The 19,822-nt window shown below is 45.2% G+C and overlaps 1 protein-coding gene across 1 annotated transcript; it reads left to right on the forward strand.

Annotated features, from left to right (window-relative positions):
- Positions 1–212: 212 nt before the first annotated feature.
- Positions 213–14,102, forward strand: LOC106586914 (indian hedgehog B protein). The gene is made up of 3 exons (XM_014174660.2): positions 213–1,163; positions 3,995–4,256; positions 13,268–14,102. Exons 1-3 carry the CDS (start codon positions 864–866, stop codon positions 13,963–13,965), a joined length of 1,260 nt encoding a protein of 419 aa, XP_014030135.1. The 5' UTR covers positions 213–863; the 3' UTR covers positions 13,966–14,102.
- The last annotated feature ends 5,720 nt before the right edge of the window (positions 14,103–19,822 follow it).

Genomic DNA, 19,822 nt, shown 5'->3' on the forward strand with positions numbered 1-19,822 from the left:
CACACACTGAAACGGCTAACTCCTCCACACTATGAAATGTCCTCTTTCCACTGCAGCAGAGAAGTCTCAGAGTGATCCGTGTTAGCGCCTAACGGGCTTTCTGAGGTGGCAGGCTAAGGGGGCAGTGGTGGTGCCGCGGGTGTAGGGGCAGTGGGGCAATGGCACTGACAACCACACTAAAGTGACCCGATGGGCGGAGTGACAGCGCAGGATAGAAGGGCAGGACTGGCAGGGTGCGGTCTCAAGTGGCAACTTGGATCGCTTGGATCGCACAAATTCCCAATTTCAAATTGGAAAAGCAAAGCGGAAACATGCGCCACTGAAAAGAAACCTTTTTGGAGTCCGGGACAAACGGACAAGAAGGTGAAATGCCAGAACCAGCAGTGTTCCTCCTCGTTAGACATTGACAGCTCCTCAGTGGCAAACCACAGCACCGAGAAGACAATCTGCGACCACTGTTCACTACAGAAGATCGACTTTGAACCTGTTTGTTTAAATCAACATAGTTTACAACTCCATGCCCATATCTATTGGGTCCCGACTAGAAGAAAGACGTTACAGTTACAGACAGAGACATTGAACTTTTACCCCGCTGCTGGTATCATAAAACGCATTCGGCTAAAACGGCTGTATTTTTTTTGGGGGGGCTTTTATGGACAGTTGCTGTGCGCAAGCATGATGTCGTGGATTAGACCGATACAATATTAAAGATTCTGTCCTCTACCCCCCCCCTCCCCCCCATCCCTTTCCCCGTGGGGGGAACAAGACGTTTCCAGGGGGAGAGGGTAGTTTGAGACACCACGGCGACCTGTGCCACCTTACCACTCCGCGTCGGAGTGCCCGGTCCGGCCGGTCTGGGTGGGATGCGTCGCTCCGTGCTTGTGGGCCTCTTCATGGGGTGCACCCTGCTGCTCGCACCTGTAACGGAGTGCTGTGGGCCGGGGAGGGGATATGGCAAGAGACGTCCGCCGAAGAAGCTCACACCCCTCTCTTATAAGCAGTTCAGCCCAAACGTTGCGGAGAAAACACTGGGCGCCAGTGGCAGACATGAAGGGAAAATAACGAGAAGTTCAGAACGGTTCAAAGAGCTCACTCCCAACTATAACCCTGATATTATATTTAAAGATGAGGAGAATACGGCTGCCGATCGACTTATGACCCAGGTGAGAAGCAGGAATGAGGGTTTTTAAAACTTCATCTGATGTTGTTTTATCCCCACTTTGACAGCTGTAGCTAGGTGACCTGATAGTCACATTAGACACGCTGTTTATCGTTCGTTTTTACATCTGGTTTGCACTTTTGTTAAATGTTTAAAAAACCATTACTTCAAACTTCATTTTAAATAAATTTATTCAGCGTTTTCATCGATGTTTTGGTTCAATTGATTTCTGTTGACGGTTCAAAATTAGACTAGCCTACACGTCAATTATGCAATAATAGGCTAGGCTATAACTAGTCTACCTCCTCTAAATGTAGGTTATATTGCAACACTGTAACTAACCTTATTTTAGACTTTTAGGCGCGCTAACTTGTCTCCTGTTTGAGAGCTAAATTAGACTACACATGTACGTGGACATCAGCAAAATAAAAAAATGACGCGAATTGATATGAATTGATAACCGGTTGAATTTTATTGATCATAATATATTCACATCTATTTCAAAAACGTTTTGCGAAATAACCTTTCAAATGCTCTTGTTATACATTTTGAACGGAGAGTGAAATTACGCACCTGCCATTACGCATGGTTTATGTTTGAATAGCTTGCGGGTTTATTTGCAGACTTGTTCAGCGAAACCTCTGATCTCTTCTAAAAACAAGACCATCATGTAACACAAGACATATCATGGCAACAGTTATCGCCATTTTATTGGGAGGCAAACATACAGTAGCATAGCACATCATGTGTAAAGCGAAAACATGTTTCTAGCCTACATGTCTCCGGCTCTTTGACCAACAGCTCCAATCAAATCAAATTGTATTGGTCACATATTTAGCAGATGTTATTGCGGGTGTAGCGGAAAACTCAACAGCCTTTATGTGTTTAGGATATATAGTCCTTGTATTTAGTTGTTTCCCTGAGAGATTTTCATTCATCGTTGTACATTTACATTTTTAGTCATTTAGCAGACGCTCTTATCCAGAGCGACTTACAGTAGTGAATGCATACATTTCATACAATTTCATACATTTTTTTTTGCTTGCCCCCCGTGGGAATCGAACCCACAACCCTGGTGTTGCAAACACCATGCTCTACCAACTGAGCTACAGGGAAGGCTATTGTAGGTTGTATTACATTTAATGTATATATTTCATTATATATAATTATGTTTTATTTATATCATTTAATTTGTTCTTCCTCTACTATGTAGTGTTTCCTCAAGTCTTTTATATCGTAATTAGTTCATATTTATGCCTACAGGCTTAGTCCTACCAATGCTTACATGTTTATGTTCTACATGTTTTTGTTCTGTGTAAATGTTCATTTCTATGCTATCATTTTGAATCTGTGTTTCTCTCTGTCATAACCATCCTGTCTGTTTGTTATCATCTTGTTCTTCTGTTGTTCCATGACAACCATTGTCTCTTACTCTAATATCCTATTATGTTAGTCATCCCTCTCTCTCCTCTCTCTCCTCTCTCTCCTCTCTCTCCCCCAGTGTTGTTAGTCATCCCTCTCTCTCCTCTCTCTCCTCTCTCTCCTCTCTCTCCCCTAGCGTTTATTAGTCATCCCTCTCTCTCCTCTCTCTCCTCTCTCTCCTCTCTCTCCCCTAGCGTTTATTAGTCATCCCTCTCTCTCCTCTCTCTCCTCTCTCATCTCTCTCCCCCAGCGTTGTTAGTCATCCCTCTCTTTCCTCTCTCTCCTCTCTCTCCCCCAGCGTTGTTAGTCATCCCTCTCTCTCCTCTCTCTCCTCTCTCTCCTCTCTCTCCCCCAGCGTTGTTAGTCATCCCTCTCTCTCCTCTCTCTCCTCTCTCTCTCCCCCAGCGTTGTTAGTCATCCCTCTCTCTCCTCTCTCTCCCCCAGCGTTGTTAGTCATCCCTCTCTCTCCTCTCTCTCCTCTCTCTCCCCCAGCGTTGTTAGTCATCCCTCTCTCTCCTCTCTCTCCCCCAGCGTTGTTAGTCATCCCTCTCTCTCCTCTCTCTCCTCTCTCTCCCCCAGCGTTGTTAGTCATCCCTCTCTCTCCTCTCTCTCCCCCAGCGTTGTTAGTCATCCCTCTCTCTCCTCTCTCTCCTCTCTCTCCCCCAGCGTTGTTAGTCATCCCTCTCTCTCCTGTCTCTCCCCCAGTGTTGTTAGTCATCCCTCTCTCTCCTCTCTCTCCTCTCTCTCCCCCAGCGTTGTTAGTCATCCCTCTCTCTCCTCTCTCTCCTCTCTCTTCCCCAGCATTGTTAGTCATCCCTCTCTCTCCTCTCTCTCCTCTCTCTCCCCCCAGCGTTGTTAGTCATCCCTCTCTCTCCTCTCTCTCTCTCTCCCCCAGCGTTGTTAGTCATCCCTCTCTCTCCTCTCTCTCCTCTCTCTCCCCCAGCGTTGTTAGTCATCCCTCTCTCTCCTCTCTCTCCCCAGCTGAGTCTCCCTCTCTCTCCTCTCTCTCCCCCAGCGTTGTTAGTCATCCCTCTCTCTCCTCTCTCTCCTCTCTCTCCCCCAGCGTTGTTAGTCATCCCTCTCTCTCCTCTCTCTCCTCTCTCTCCCCCATCATCCCTCTCTCTCCTCTCTCTCCTCTCTCTCCCCCAGCGTTGTTAGTCATCCCTCTCTCTCCTCTCTCTCCCCCAGCGTTGTTAGTCATCCCTCTCTCTCCCCCAGTGTTGTTAGTCATCCCTCTCTCTCCTCTCTCTTCCCCAGCGTTGTTAGTCATCCCTCTCTCTCCTCTCTCTCCTCTCTCTCCCCCAGCGTTGTTAGTCATCCCTCTCTCTCCCCCAGTGTTGTTAGTCATCCCTCTCTCTCCTCTCTCTCCCCCAGCGTTGTTAGTCATCCCTCTCTCTCCTCTCTCTCCCCCAGCGTTGTAAAGACAAACTGAACTCCTTGGCCATCTCTGTGAAGAACATGTGGCCTGGGGTGACGCTGAGAGTGACAGAGGGCTGGGACGAGGACGGGCACCACTCAGAGGACTCCCTCCATTATGAGGGAAGAGCGGTGGACATCACCACGTCTGACCGGGACAGGAACAAATACGCCATGCTGGCTCGCCTGGCCGTGGAGGCCGGCTTCGACTGGGTGTATTACGAGTCCAAGGCCCACGTGCACTGCAGTGTCAAATCAGGTAGGGTGATGTGATGACACACACACAGAACGCAGCCCTGTATCATATAAGTGAGCCACCTTGCGTGGCAACATGCAGTACATGTGATTGAAGTCTCAGACCGCGCTGGCTCGTTCAGAGATGGTTTCTGTCTGTTGGTGAGAGTCTAGAATTCTGCAGGTTAAATGTAGTGGTGATGTTATAACCTTTTTGTTGATTGGGTGACAGTGGTTGAGAGGTTGTAGAGCCCACCACCGTTATAGCCCATCAGTGTCAGGGGAGGACAGGAGTCTGCAGGGGAAGGGGTTAGAGGTTAGGTAGGATCTGGACCTGGGCTTCTGGGGTAGTAGTGTTTCACAGAACCCTCTTCAAAAAAAGGGTTCCAAAAGAGTTCTTCTGCTGCCTTTTTGGTTCCAGGTAGAAGCCTTTTTGGTTCCAGGTAGAAGCCTTTTTGGTTCCAGGTAGAAGCCTTTTTGGTTCCAGGTAGAAGCCTTTTTGGTTCCAGGTAGAAGCCTTTTTGGTTCCAGGTAGAAGCCTTTTTGGTTCCAGGTAGAAGCCTTTTTGGTTCCAGGTAGAAGCCTTTTTGTTTCCAGGTAGAAGCCTTTTTGCTTCCAGGTAGAAGCCTTTTTGGTTCCAGGTAAAAGCCTTTTTGGTTCCAGGTAGAAGCCTTTTTGGTTCCGGGTTGAACCCTTTTGAGTTCAATGTAGAACCCTCTTTAGAAAGCAAGGGCTGGAACTGAAATAATTTCCCAATCGTTTCGTTCTGAACAGAACTATTATTTGTTTCATTCCAACCATCAAAATAAAGTTCTAAACCGGTTTGAACCCCCCCCCCAAAAAAAAAAGTTACGGTTTATATTGCTCCTTTCTGTTCCTTTTTAAATCTCTGACCTTTTTTTACATTTGTGACCCGTTTCAGGAAACTAGGCGTATGTTGCGGGTCACTACTTCACAGGAGAGCCGTTTGAACGTAAACGTTTGTTTGTTTATCAAAATGCGGGTTTTTGTTGTTGGCAGAAATGCCTTCTCGAACATGTAAACTTTCATGTGCCTGAATAACAAACTTGTATGCCATCTGTAAATACGAATAACATTCTTAAATTACGAGCCTAGTTGGTTTAGCTACAGAAAAAGTTAACAACCTTCCCGCTAGCCATGATTGGCTGAGATAATGAGTGGGCTGGACATGCAGAGAGATGAGTTTGGATTGGTCTGCCATATAGCACGAGTCTGTCTATTCGAGCTGGTCAGTATGTCGGGTAATCCTGTCTAACGTGGCATTTAAAAATAAGTATCACGTAGTAAAACTGCATAAGTGTTGCTCTCCACTTTCTGGAGGACCGAGTTTTAAAATCAGTGGAATTCGAGTATGCTAAAGAGATGGAGAAAACACCTGTCTTCGGATTACATCTTCAAACTAATGGAAACCGTGGCATACGGGTAAAATAGTCTAGCTAGTAACATTTTCAGATGTTGGTTAGATACAGTACCTGCAGATTCATGCAGGGTAGTAACGTCATGAGTTGGGATTATGGTTCATTGTTTAGCTAGGTAGCTAGCTAGCTGCATGTCTAAACAAAAAGACTCCACTATGCAAGTATCCATTTCAATAGAACATCACTGCGACAACTGTTGATAGACGTTTGTTTGCTACCTGCAGATTAAATGTAGATGTTTTTGTCACTGGCCTTTACACAATACCCCATAATGTCGAATTAAGTTAATTAAAAATGAAAAGCTGACATGTCTTGAGTCAATAAGTATTCAAGCCCTTTGTTATGGTAAGGAGCCTGAATATGTTCAGGAGTAAAAATGTGCTTATCAAGTCACATAATAAGTTGCATGGACTCACAATGTGCACAATAATAGTGTTTAACATCTCTGAACCCCACACCTACAATTATCTGTAAAGTCCCTCAGTCGAGCACTGAATTTCAAACACAGATTCAACCATAAAGACCAGGGAGGTTTTCCAATGCCTCACAAAGAAGGGATCCTATTGCTAGATGGGTAAAAAAAAAAAAAGCAGACAATCAATATCCCTTTGACCATGGTGAAGTTATTAATTACACTTTGGATGGTGTATCAATACGCCCAGTCACTACAAAGATACAGGCGTCCTTCCTAACTCAGTTGCCAGAGAGGAAGGAAACCAGTCAGGGATTTCACCATGAGGCCAAAGGTGACTTTAAAACAGTTACAGAGTTTAATGGCTGTTGTAGGAGAAAACTGAGGATGGATCAACAACATTGTAGTTACTCCACAATACTGACCTAATTGACAGAGTGAAAAGAAGTAGAGAATAAAACATATTCCAATACATGCATCCTGTTTGCAACCAGGCACTAAAGTAATATTGTCTAAAATTTGGCAAAGCAATTCACTTTTTGTCCTGAATACAAAGTCTTATGTGTGGGGCAAATCCAATTTCAACATATTACTGAGTACCACTCTTCATATTTTCAAGCATAGTGGTGGCTGCATCATTTTATGGGTATGCTCTGTAATCGTTAAGGACTGGGGAGTTTTTCAGGATAAAAAATAAACCTAATGGAGCTAAGCACAGGCTAAATCCTAGAGGAAAACCTGGTTCAGTCTGCTTTCCTCCAGACACTGGGAGATGAATTCATCTTTCAGCAGGACAATAACTTAAAACACAAGGCCAAATCTATACTGGCGTGGCCGAGTTACAGTTTTGACTTAAATCTACTTGAAGATCTATGGCAAGACCTGAAAATGGTTGTCTAGCAATGATACACAACCAATTTGACAGAGCTTGAAGAATTTATAAACAGTAATGGGCAAATGTTGCACAATTCAGATGTGGAAAGATCTTAGAGACTTACCCAGAACGACTCAACAGCTGTAATCGCTGCCAAAGGGGATTCTAACATGTATTGACTCAAGGGATTGAATACTTACCTAATCAAGATAAGTCTACAAAGTATTGACTCAGTGGTGTAAATACTTATGGAAATTAGACTTGTTTTAAATTTCATTTTCAACACATTTCTAAAATTACTAAACGTGTTTTCTTTCACTTTGTCATTATGGGATATTGTGGGATATTATGTGTAGATAACAACTTCTTAACATTGGACCAGAGATAATAACTTCTTAACTGTAGGACCAGAGATAGTAACTTCTTAACATTGGACCAGAGATAACAACTTCTTAACATTGGACCAGAGATAACAAGCTTGTGTGTGCAGAGCGGCACAAAAAAAATCAAAATTAAAACACGTCTTACCTTTTTGTTGTTGTTGTAGTTAATAAATCCAATGTTTAACATAACACAACCCAGGGATTGTATCCTTGTAACTGTGGAACAAATAGCCATCATTCTGTTCAGGACAAATCAAATCGATTCAAATTGTATTTGTCACATGTGCCGCATACAACAGGTGTAGACAACCTTACAATGAAATGTTTACTTACAAGCCCCTTAACCAACAATGCAATTTTAAGAAAATACCTAAAAAAAAAAAGTACGAGGTAAGAATAACAAATAATTAAAGAGCAGCAGTAAATGACAATAGCGAGGCTATATACAGGGGTACCGGTACAGAGTCAATGTGGAGGCTATATACAGGGGGTACCGGTACAGAGTCAATGTGGAGGCTATATACAGGGGGTACCGGTACTGAGTCAATGTGGAGGCTATATACAGGGGGTACCGGTACTGAGTCAATGTGGAGGCTATATACAGGGGGTACCGGTACAGAGTCAATGTGGAGGCTATATACAGGGGGTACCAGTACAGAGTCAATGTGGAGGCTATATACAGGGGTTACCGGTACAGAGTCAATGTGGAGGCTATATACAGGGGGTACCGGTACAGAGTCACTGTGGAGGCTATATACAGGGGGTACCAGTACAGAGTCAATGTGGAGGCTATATACAGGGGGTACCGGTACAGAGTCAATGTGGAGGCTATATACAGGGGGTACCGGTACTGAGTCAATGTGGAGGCTATATACAGGGGGTACCGGTACTGAGTCAATGTGGAGGCTATATACAGGGGGTACCGGTACTGAGTCAATGTGGAGGCTATATACAGGGGGTACCGGTACTGAGTCAATGTGGAGGCTATATACAGGGGGTACCGGTACTGAGTCAATGTGGAGGCTATATACAGGGGGTACCGGTACAGAGTCAATGTGGAGGCTATATACAGGGGGTACCGGTACAGAGTCAATGTGGAGGCTATATACAGGGGGTACCGGTACAGAGTCAATGTGGAGGCTATATACAGGGGGTACCGGTACAGAGTCAATGTGGAGGCTATATACGGGGGGTACCGGTACAGAGTCAATGTGGAGGCTATATACAGGGGGGTACCGGTACAGAGTCAATGTGGAGGCTATATACAGGGGGGGTACCGGTACAGAGTCAATGTGGAGGCTATATACAGGGGGGGTACCGGTACAGAGTCAATGTGGAGGCTATATACAGGGGGCGCCGGTACAGAGTCAATGTGCGGGGGGCACCGGTGTCGAGGTAATTGAGGTAATATGTGCATGTAGGTAGAGTTATTAAAGTGACTATGCATAGATAACAACAGAGAGTAGCAGCAGTGTGGGGGGGAGGCAATGCAAATAGTCTGGGTAGCCATTTGATTAGATGTTCAGGAGTCTTATGGTTTGGGGGTAGAAGCTGTTAAGGAGTCTTTTGGACCTAGACTTGGTGCTCCGATACCGCTTGCCGTGCGGTAGCAGAGAGAACGGTCTATGACTTGGGTGGCTGGAGTCTTTGACAAGTTTTAGGGCCTTCCTCTGACACCGCCTGGTATAGAGGTCCTGGATGGTAGGAAGCTTGGCCCCGGTGATGTACTGGGCCGTACTCATTACCCTCTGTAGTGCCTTGCGGTCGAAGGCAGAGCAGTTGCCATACCAGGCAGTGATGCAACCCGTCCGGATGGTCTCGATGGTGCAGCTGTAAAACCTTTTTTGAGGATCTGAGGACACCCATGCCAAATCTTTTCAGTCTCCTGAGGGGAAATAGGTTTTCTCGTGCCCTCTTCACGGAGAAAGAAGGCGGTGATTGAGAGGCGTAGAACCCCCGGGTATAACAGCATGTCATTCTTGTAACTGTGGATCTAACATAGTGATCATAACTGTTGATATTGTAAATGAGATGAGTTTTCAGATATGGAAATGTGAAGAGCACATTTGGACTCACTGTTTTGTGGTTTGCTTGTATGAACATCAAAGCGGTATTTATTATAAACCTCAACGTAACATCTTTAAACTCCTTTCAAGATATTAAAGCATTCGCCTCACTCAGATAACAACAAATGCTCAAAAGTTGCCCAAATTGGAGGGAGGGATGGGGTTATCTTGTCGCGCCCGACGCTCTGTAGAGGATCTGTGATCTGTAGAGGAGATCAAATCAGGATTTTCTCTGAGATTATAATTGTGGTGATAGAGATGTGTACTCTCTAAAAAATGTTTTTGTTTGTCTGTGTGGATTGCCTTGTTTTCACAATGCTCTTAAGTTTGAACCGGAGATGTTGTCTGAAGCAGTTTACAGTACGTCGTAGTTTACAGTAGGTCGTAGTATGTAGTAGGTAGTATGTAGTAGGTAGTATGTAGTATGTAGTAGGTAGTATGTAGCATGTAGTAGGTAGTATGTAGTAGGTAGTATGTAGTAGGTAGTATGTAGTAGGTAGCATGTAGTAGGTAGTATGTAGTAGGTAGTATGTAGTAGGTAGTATGTAGTAGGTAGTATGTAGGATGTAGTAGGTAGTATGTAGTAGGTAGCATGTAGTAGGTAGTATGTAGTAGGTAGTATGTAGTAGGTAGCATGTAGTAGGTAGCATGTAGTAGGTAGTATGTAGTAGGTAGTAGGTAGTATGTAGTAGGTAGTATGTAGTATGTAGTAGGTAGTATGTAGCATGTAGTAGGTAGTATGTAGTAGGTAGCATGTAGTATGTAGTATGTAGTATGTAGTAGGTAGCATGTAGTAGGTAGTATGTAGTAGGTAGTATGTAGTATGTAGTAGGTAGTATGTAGTATGTAGTTGGTAGTATGTAGTAGGTAGCATGTAGTAGGTAGCATGTAGTAGGTAGCATGTAGTAGGTAGAATGTAGTAGGTAGTAGGTAGTATGTAGTAGGTAGTATGTAGTAGGTAGTATGTAGTATGTAGTAGGTAGTATGTAGTATGTAGTAGGTAGTATGTAGTAGGTAGCATGTAGTAGGTAGTATGTAGTAGGTAGCATGTAGTAGGTAGCATGTAGTAGGTAGTATGTAGTAGGTAGCATGTAGTAGGTAGTATGTAGTAGGTAGTAGGTAGTATGTAGTAGGTAGTATGTAGTAGGTAGTATGTAGTATGTAGTAGGTAGTATGTAGTAGGTAGTATGTAGTAGGTAGTATGTAGTAGGTAGCATGTAGTAGGTGGCATGTAGTAGGTAGCATGTAGTGGGTGGCATGTAGTGGGTAGCATGTAGTAGGTGGTATGTAGTAGGTAGTAGGTGGTATGTAGTAGGTGGTATGTGGCATGTAGTAGGTGGTATGTAGTAGGTAGTATGTAGTAGGTGGTATGTAGTAGGTAGCATGTAGTAGGTGGTATGTAGTGGGTGGTATGTAGTAGGTAGTATGTAGTAGGTGGTATGTGGGATGTAGTAGGTAGTATGTAGTAGGTAGCATGTAGTAGGTGGTATGTAGTGGGTGGTATGTAGTAGGTAGCATGTAGTAGGTAGCATGTAGTAGGTAGTATGTAGTGGGTGGCATGTAGTAGGTGGTATGTAGTGGGTAGTAGGTGGTATGTAGTAGGTAGTATGTAGTAGGTAGTATGTAGTGGGTAGTATGTAGTATGTAGTGGGTGGTATGTAGTAGGTAGCATGTAGTGGGTAGCAGGTGGCATGTAGTGGGTGGTATGTAGTAGGTAGCATGTAGTGGGTGGTATGTAGTGGGTGGTAGGTGGTATGTAGTGGGTGGCATGTAGTGGGTAGTATGTAGTAGGTAGCATGTAGTAGGTAGCATGTAGTAGGTAGTATGTAGTAGGTAGCATGTAGTAGGTAGCATGTAGTAGGTAGCAGGTAGTAGGTAGCATGTAGTAGGTAGCAGGTAGCATGTAGTAGGTAGTATGTAGTATGTAGTAGGTAGTATGTAGTAGGTAGTATGTAGTATGTAGTAGGTAGTATGTAGTAGGTAGCATGTAGTAGGTAGCATGTAGTAGGTAGCATGTAGTAGGTAGCATGTAGTAGGTAGCAGGTAGTATGTAGTAGGTAGCATGTAGTAGGTAGTATGTAGTAGGTAGCATGTAGTAGGTAGCATGTAGTAGGTAGCAGGTAGCATGTAGTAGGTAGTATGTAGTAGGTAGCATGTAGTAGGTAGTATGTAGTAGGTAGCATGTAGTAGGTAGCAGGTAGTATGTAGTAGGTAGCATGTAGTAGGTAGCAGGTAGCATGTAGTAGGTAGTATGTAGTAGGTAGTATGTAGCAGGTAGTATGTAGTAGGTAGCATGTAGTAGGTAGCAGGTAGCATGTAGTAGGTAGTATGTAGTAGGTAGCATGTAGTAGGTAGCATGTAGTAGGTAGCATGTAGTAGGTAGCAGGTAGCATGTAGTAGGTAGTATGTAGTAGGTAGCATGTAGTAGGTAGCAGGTAGCAGGTAGCATGTAGTAGGTAGTATGTAGTAGGTAGCATGTAGTAGGTAGCAGGTAGCAGGTAGCATGTAGTAGGTAGTATGTAGTAGGTAGCATGTAGTAGGTAGCATGTAGTAGGTAGCAGGTAGCATGTAGTAGGTAGCAGGTAGCATGTAGTAGGTAGCAGGTAGCATGTAGTAGGTAGCAGGTAGCATGTAGTAGGTAGTATGTAGTAGGTAGCATGTAGTAGGTAGCATGTAGTAGGTAGCATGTAGTAGGTAGCAGGTAGCATGTAGTAGGTAGCATGTAGTAGGTAGTATGTAGTAGGTAGCATGTAGTAGGTAGCAGGTAGCATGTAGTATGTAGCATGTAGTAGGTAGTATGTAGTAGGTAGCATGTAGTAGGTAGCATGTAGTAGGTAGCATGTAGTAGGTAGTATGTAGTAGGTAGCAGGTAGCATGTAGTAGGTAGCATGTAGTAGGTAGCATGTAGTAGGTAGCAGGTAGCATGTAGTAGGTAGTATGTAGTAGGTCTATGTTAGTGGAGGTAGAGGCCCCACTCTAAGAGCCAGTCACAGTTAACTGATTAACTTTCTCCGTTTGTTTCCGCCCCTTGTCGTGTTTTCTCTCAGTTCCCCGTGATCTCCCTGGTTTCCCTGCTCACCTTTCTCACATATCTAATCTAATCTTATCACTTGGCCTTGGTACTTAACCATTCCCAAATATTTGTGTTTGGACCCAGTGGAGACTTGAGACTGCCATTCCAGTGTCTTAGAGTGCATGCCAAATGGTATTCCCTACATAGTGCACTACTTTTGTCCCTGATCTGTGTAGGGAATAGGGTGCCACTTGGAATGCCGCCTTTACCTGTTCTCAGACTGTGCTTTCTGACCCATTTCAGGGCAAGTTGAGATTTAATCATTGGGTTACTCATTAGCTGGTAATGCATTTGCCTTGAATGTTGAGCAAAGTTAAAGTTGAAAAGGAGAGATAGGTTGTCAATGTTTCAGCGGAAGGTAGTTTTTTTCAAGGAGTATGTGTTTAAATGAAGAGAGAGAGTGTGTGTGTGTGTGTGTGTGTGTGTGTGTGTGTGTGTGTGTGTGTGTGTGGGAGTACACATGCATGTGTTCTTGCTTGTGTGCAACTGTGTATGCCTGCCTGCGTGGGTGTGTATTGTCAGAGACCCTTCAAGTCTTCAAAAGCTATAATGTTGACCTCAATCGAAAGGTCTTGGCGTTTCCTTAAATGTTAAACACGAAACTATCATGGAATGTACACGTGTTGGGCCTTTCAAATGTGGGATTTGAACTAAGGTATCGTAGACCAGACCACTGATAGACCCTCTTTAGGTCAGTTTACCTTCTGTTCTTGTGTCAAAGTCTACAGTTCTTAACAGAGTCCTCAATACATCTCTCTCTCTCTCTCTCTCTCTCTCTCTCTCTCTCAGAGCACTCAGTAGCAGCTAAGACCGGGGGTTGTTTCCCGGGTCGTTCTCTGGTGACGCTGGAAGACGGGAGCAGCAGGGCGGTTCAGGACCTCCAGCCAGGTGACCGTGTCCTGGCCTCCTCAGGGGCTGGTGGGAGTGGAGGAGAGCTTGTCTACAGTGAGTTCCTCACCTTCCTGGACCACGAGCCTGCAGCCAGGAAACAGTTCTACGTGTTGGGAACAGAGACGGGAGCAAACCTGACCCTCACCGCGGCTCATCTTGTGTTCGTGACTGAGAGCAACTGTTCAGTGGGGGAACCGTCCAAGGGGGCTGTCATGCGGACTATGTACGCCAGCGACGTACGGCCAGGACAGTGTGTGCTGACTGCAGGGAGAGACAAGGGACCACAAGCCCACCTCTCCCCAGTCGCCTGGATCCACATCCAGATGAACACCGGGGCCTTCGCCCCTCTGACACGCCATGGGTCACTGGTGGTGGACGGCGTTTTAGCCTCGTGCTACGCTGCTATGGACCAGCACCACCTAGCTCACTGGGCCTTTGGTCCCGTACGCCTGTTGTACAGCTGGACTGGGCTGGGGACAATGCAAGGAGACGGACTACACTGGTACTCACGGGTCCTGCATTGGATAGGAAAGTTCCTACTGGACCCTGGACACTTCCACCCCTGGGGGGTGGTCACGCATGATGTGGAAAGATAGAGAGTGAGAACACAAAGACAGGGCAGAGAACAGAGAGATAGGGTAGAGAACAGAGAGACAGGGTAGAGAACAGAGAGAACAGAGAGAACAGTGAGAACAGAGAGAACAGAGAGAACAGAGAGAACAGAGAGAACAGAGAGACAGGGTAGAGAACAGAGAGAACAGAGAGAACAGAGAGAACAGAGAGACAGGGTAGAGAACAGAGAGAACAGTGAGAACAGAGAGAACAGAGAGAACAGAGAGAACAGAGAGAACAGAGAGACAGGGTAGAGAACAGAGAGAACAGAGAGAACAGAGAGAACAGAGAGACAGGGTAGGGAACAGAGAGAACAGAGAGACAGGGTAGAGAACAGAGAGAACAGAGAGACAGGGTAGAGAACAGAGAGACAGGGTAGAGAACAGAGAGACAGAGAGACAGGGTAGAGAACAGAGAGAACAGTGAGAACAGAGAGAACAGAGAGAACAGAGAGACAGGGTAGGGAACAGAGAGAACAGAGAGACAGGGTAGAGAACAGAGAGAACAGAGAGACAGGGTAGAGAACAGAGACGGTAGAGAACAGAGAGAACAGAGAGACAGGGTAGGGAACAGAGAGAACAGAGAGACAGGGCAGAGAACAGAGAGAACAGAGAGACAGGGTAGAGAACAGAGAGAACAGAGAGACAGGGTAGAGAACAGAGAGAACAGAGAGAACAGAGAGACAGGGTAGAGAACAGAGAGAACAGAGAGAACAGAGAGAACAGAGAGACAGGGTAGGGAACAGAGAGAACAGAGAGAACAGAGAGAACAGAGAGAACAGAGAGACAGGGTAGAGAACAGAGAGAACAGAGAGAACAGAGAGACAGGGTAGAGAACAGAGAGAACAGAGAGAACAGAGAGACAGGGTAGAGAACAGAGAGAACAGAGAGACAGGGTAGAGAACAGAGAGAACAGAGAGACAGGGTAGGGAACAGAGAGAACAGAGAGACAGGGTAGAGAACAGAGAGAACAGAGAGAACAGAGAGACAGGGTAGAGAACAGAGAGAACAGAGAGAACAGAGAGAACAGAGAGACAGGGTAGGGAACAGAGAGAACAGAGAGACAGGGTAGAGAACAGAGAGAACAGAGAGACAGGGTAGAGAACAGAGAGACAGGGTAGAGAACAGAGAGACAGAGAGACAGGGTAGAGAACAGAGAGAACAGTGAGAACAGAGAGAACAGAGAGAACAGAGAGACAGGGTAGGGAACAGAGAGAACAGAGAGACAGGGTAGAGAACAGAGAGAACAGAGAGACAGGGTAGAGAACAGAGAGAACAGAGAGACAGGGCAGAGAACAGAGAGAACAGAGAGACAGGGTAGAGAACAGAGAGAACAGAGAGACAGGGTAGAGAACAGAGAGAACAGAGAGACAGGGTAGAGAACAGAGACGGTAGAGAACAGAGAGAACAGAGAGACAGGGTAGGGAACAGAGAGAACAGAGAGACAGGGCAGAGAACAGAGAGAACAGAGAGACAGGGTAGAGAACAGAGAGAACAGAGAGACAGGGTAGAGAACAGAGAGAACAGAGAGAACAGAGAGACAGGGTAGAGAACAGAGAGAACAGAGAGAACAGAGAGAACAGAGAGACAGGGTAGGGAACAGAGAGAACAGAGAGAACAGAGAGAACAGAGAGAACAGAGAGACAGGGTAGAGAACAGAGAGAACAGAGAGAACAGAGAGAACAGAGAGACAGGGTAGAGAACAGAGAGAACAGAGAGAACAGAGAGACAGGGTAGAGAACAGAGAGAACAGAGAGACAGGGTAGAGAACAGAGAGACAGGGTAGAGAACAGAGAGACAGGGCAGAGAACAGAGAGAACAGAGAGAACAGAGAGAACAGAGAGAACAGAGAGAACAGAGAGACAGGGTAGAGAACAGAGAGACAGGGTAGAGAACAGAGAGAACAGAGAGACAGGGTAGAGAACAGAGAGAACAGAGACACAGGGTAGAGAACAGAGAGAACAGAGAGACAGGGCAGAGAACAGAGAGAACAGAGACACAGGGTAGAGAACAGAGAGAACAGGGAGACAGGGTAGAGAACAGAGAGAACAGAGAGAACAGAGAGAACAGAGAGACAGGGTAGAGAACAGAGAGAACAGAGAGACAGGGTAGAGAACAGAGAGACAGGGTAGAGAACAGAGAGACAGGGCAGAGAACAGAGAGAACAGAGAGAACAGAGAGAACAGAGAGAACAGAGAGAACAGAGAGACAGGGTAGAGAACAGAGAGAACAGAGAGACAGGGCAGAGAACAGAGAGAACAGAGAGACAGGGTAGAGAACAGAGAGACAGGGTAGAGAACAGAGAGACAGGGCAGAGAACAGAGAGAACAGAGAGACAGGGTAGAGAACAGAGAGAACAGAGAGAACAGAGAGACAGGGTAGAGAACAGAGAGAACAGAGAGACAGGGTAGAGAACAGAGAGAACAGAGAGACATGGTAGAGAACAGAGAGACAGGGTAGAGAACAGAGAGACAGGGTAGAGAACAGAGAGACAGGGCAGAGAACAGAGAGAACAGAGAGACAGGGTAGAGAACAGAGAGAACAGAGAGAACAGAGAGACAGGGTAGAGAACAGAGAGAACAGAGAGACAGGGTAGAGAACAGAGAGAACAGAGAGAACAGAGAGACAGGGTAGAGAACAGAGAGAACAGAGAGACAGGGTAGAGAACAGAGAGAACAGAGAGAACAGAGAGAACAGAGAGACAGGGTAGAGAACAGAGAGACAGGGTAGAGAACAGAGAGAACAGAGAGACAGGGTAGGGAACAGAGAGAGTGAATACAAGTCTGTGTATAAAAAGGTGTAATAAAAAGTTGTTGAAGCCCATAACAGATTACTGTAGCAGCTTCCTGACACTTTTCACAGATTTATGCATTACAGTCCAGGGAGAAACATTAGACTCAATAATCCTTATTGAATTGAAGCATTTCCAACCATATGCCTTCCTTTTCTCAGGACCACACTAGTCCTAGACACACAACACTGAAATATGAACACATACACACACTGCATACACACACTGCATACATACACTGCATACACACACTGCATACACACACTGCATACACACAATACATACAGACACTACATACACACAATACATACAGACACTGCGTACAGACACAATTAAACATACATGCACACACTGCATACACACACTGCATACAGACACTGCATACAGACACTACATACACACACTGCACACAGACACTACATACACACACTGCATACAGACACTACATACAGACACTGCATACACACACACAGCATACACACACTGGATACACACACTACATACACACACTGCATACACACACTGCATACACACAATACATACAGACACTGCATACACACACTGCATACAGACACTACATACACACACTGCATACACACACACTGCATACAGACACTGCATACACACACTGCATACACACACTGCATACAGACACTGCATACACACACTGCATACAGACACTACATACACACACTGCATACACACACTACATACACACACTGCATACAGACACTACATACACACACTGCATACACACTCTGCATACAGACACTACATACACACACTGCATACACACACTGCATACAGACACTGCACACAGACACTGCATACACACACTGCATACAGACACTACATACACACACTGGATACACACACTGCATACAGACACTACATACACACACTGCATACAGACACTACATACACACACTGCACACAGACACTGCATACACACACACTGCATACAGACACTACATACACACACTGCATACACACACTGCATACACACTGCATACAGACACTGCATACACACACTGCATACAGACACTACATACACACACTGCATACACACACACTGCATACACACACACTGCATACACACACACTGCATACACACACACACTGCATACAGACACTGCATACACACACTGCATACACACAATGCATACACACACTGCATACAGACACTACATACACACACTGCATACACACACTGCATACACACACTGCATACACACACTGCATACAGACACTGCATACAGACACTGCATACACACACTGCATACACACACTGCATACAGACACTACATACACCTGTGGCGGCAGGTACCTTACTGGTTAGAGAGTTGGACTAGTAACCGAAAGGTTACAAGATTGAATCCATGAGCTGACAAGGTAAAAATCTGTTGTTCTGCCCCCGAACAAGGCAGTTAACCCACTGTTCCTAGACCGTCATTGAAAATAAGAATTTGTTCTTAATTAACTGACTTGCCTACTTATATTAAGGTTAAATAAATTTAAAAAAAACAGACACTGCATATATATATATACACATACTGGATACACACACATATACACATGAGGCAAACAGGAATACACATGAGGCAAACAGGAATACACATGAGGCAAACAGGAATACACGAGGCAAACAGGAATACACATGAGGCAAACAGGAATACACATGAGGCAAACAGGAATACACATGAGGCAAACAGGAATACACATGAGGCAAACAGGAATACACATGAGGCAAACAGGAATACACGAGGCAAACAGGAATACACGAGGCAAACAGGAATACACATGAGGCAAACAGGAATACACATGAGGCAAACAGGAATACACATGAGGCAAACAGGAATACACAGAGGCAAACAGGAATACACAGTGCCTTATTTGAAAGCAGTCACACTCAGATAAGAGCATGAAGAGAGACAGAGGGGAGGGTATTCAGGTGCGTTCCAGGAGTTCTGTGTTCTAATCCCAAATTCATTAAAGGATTCATTCATTCATTTTCAGAGGAATGTATGTTTACCTAGCTAGCACAGAACACATTGGTGTTTACCTAGCTAGCACAGAAGACATTGGTGTTTACCTAGCTAGCATTGGTGTTTACCTAGCTAGCACAGAACACATTGGTGTTTACCTAGCTAGCATTGGTGTTTACCTAGCTAGCACAGTGCACATCGGTGTTTACCTAGCTAGCACAATGCACATTGGTGTTTACCTAGCTAGCACAGTGCACATTGGTGTTTACCTAGCTAGCACAGTGCACATCGGTGTTTACCTAGCTAGCACAATGCACATTGGTGTTTACCTAGCTAGCACAGTGCACATTGGTGTTTACCTAGCTAGCACAGAACACATTGGTGTTTACCTAGCTAGCACAGAACACATTGGTGTTTACCTAGCTAGCACAGAACACATTGGTGTTTACCTAGCTAGCACAGAACACATTGGTGTTTACCTAGCTAGCGCAGAACACATTGGTGTTTACCTAGCTAGCACAGAACACATTGGTGTTTACCTAGCTAGCACAGAACACATTGGTGTTTACCTAGCTAGCGCAGTGCACATTGGTGTTTACCTAGCTAGCACAGTACACATTGGTGTTTACCTAGCTAGCACAGAACACATTGGTGTTTACCTAGCTAGCGCAGTGCACATTGGTGTTTACCTAGCTAGCACAATGCACATTGGTGTTTACCTAGCTAGCACAGAACACATTGGTGTTTACCTAGCTAGCACAGAAGACATTGGTGTTTACCTAGCTAGCATTGGTGTTTACCTAGCTAGCACAGAACACATTGGTGTTTACCTAGCTAGCGCAGTGCACATTGGTGTTTACCTAGCTAGCGCAGTGCACATTGGTGTTTACCTAGCTAGCACAGTGCACATCGGTGTTTACCTAGCTAGCACAGTGCACATCGGTGTTTACCTAGCTAGCACAATGCACATTGGTGTTTACCTAGCTAGCACAGAACACATTGGTGTTTACCTAGCTAGCACAGAAGACATTGGTGTTTACCTAGCTAGCATTGGTGTTTACCTAGC

This window comes from Salmo salar, chromosome ssa25 (assembly GCF_905237065.1).
Source record: "Salmo salar chromosome ssa25, Ssal_v3.1, whole genome shotgun sequence".
NCBI classification, from domain to species: domain Eukaryota; kingdom Metazoa; phylum Chordata; class Actinopteri; order Salmoniformes; family Salmonidae; genus Salmo; species Salmo salar.

Bases quoted from the DNA above. Each gene is read 5' to 3' on its own strand.
- LOC106586914 (XM_014174660.2), top strand. From the start codon at position 864: ATGCGTCGCTCCGTGCTTGTGGGCCTCTTCATGGGGTGCACCCTGCTG. The intron at 1,164-3,994 runs GTGAGAAGCAGG...TCTCTCCCCCAG, and splicing joins CCGATCGACTTATGACCCAG to CGTTGTAAAGACAAACTGAA. The intron at 4,257-13,267 runs GTAGGGTGATGT...TCTCTCTCTCAG, and splicing joins GCACTGCAGTGTCAAATCAG to AGCACTCAGTAGCAGCTAAG.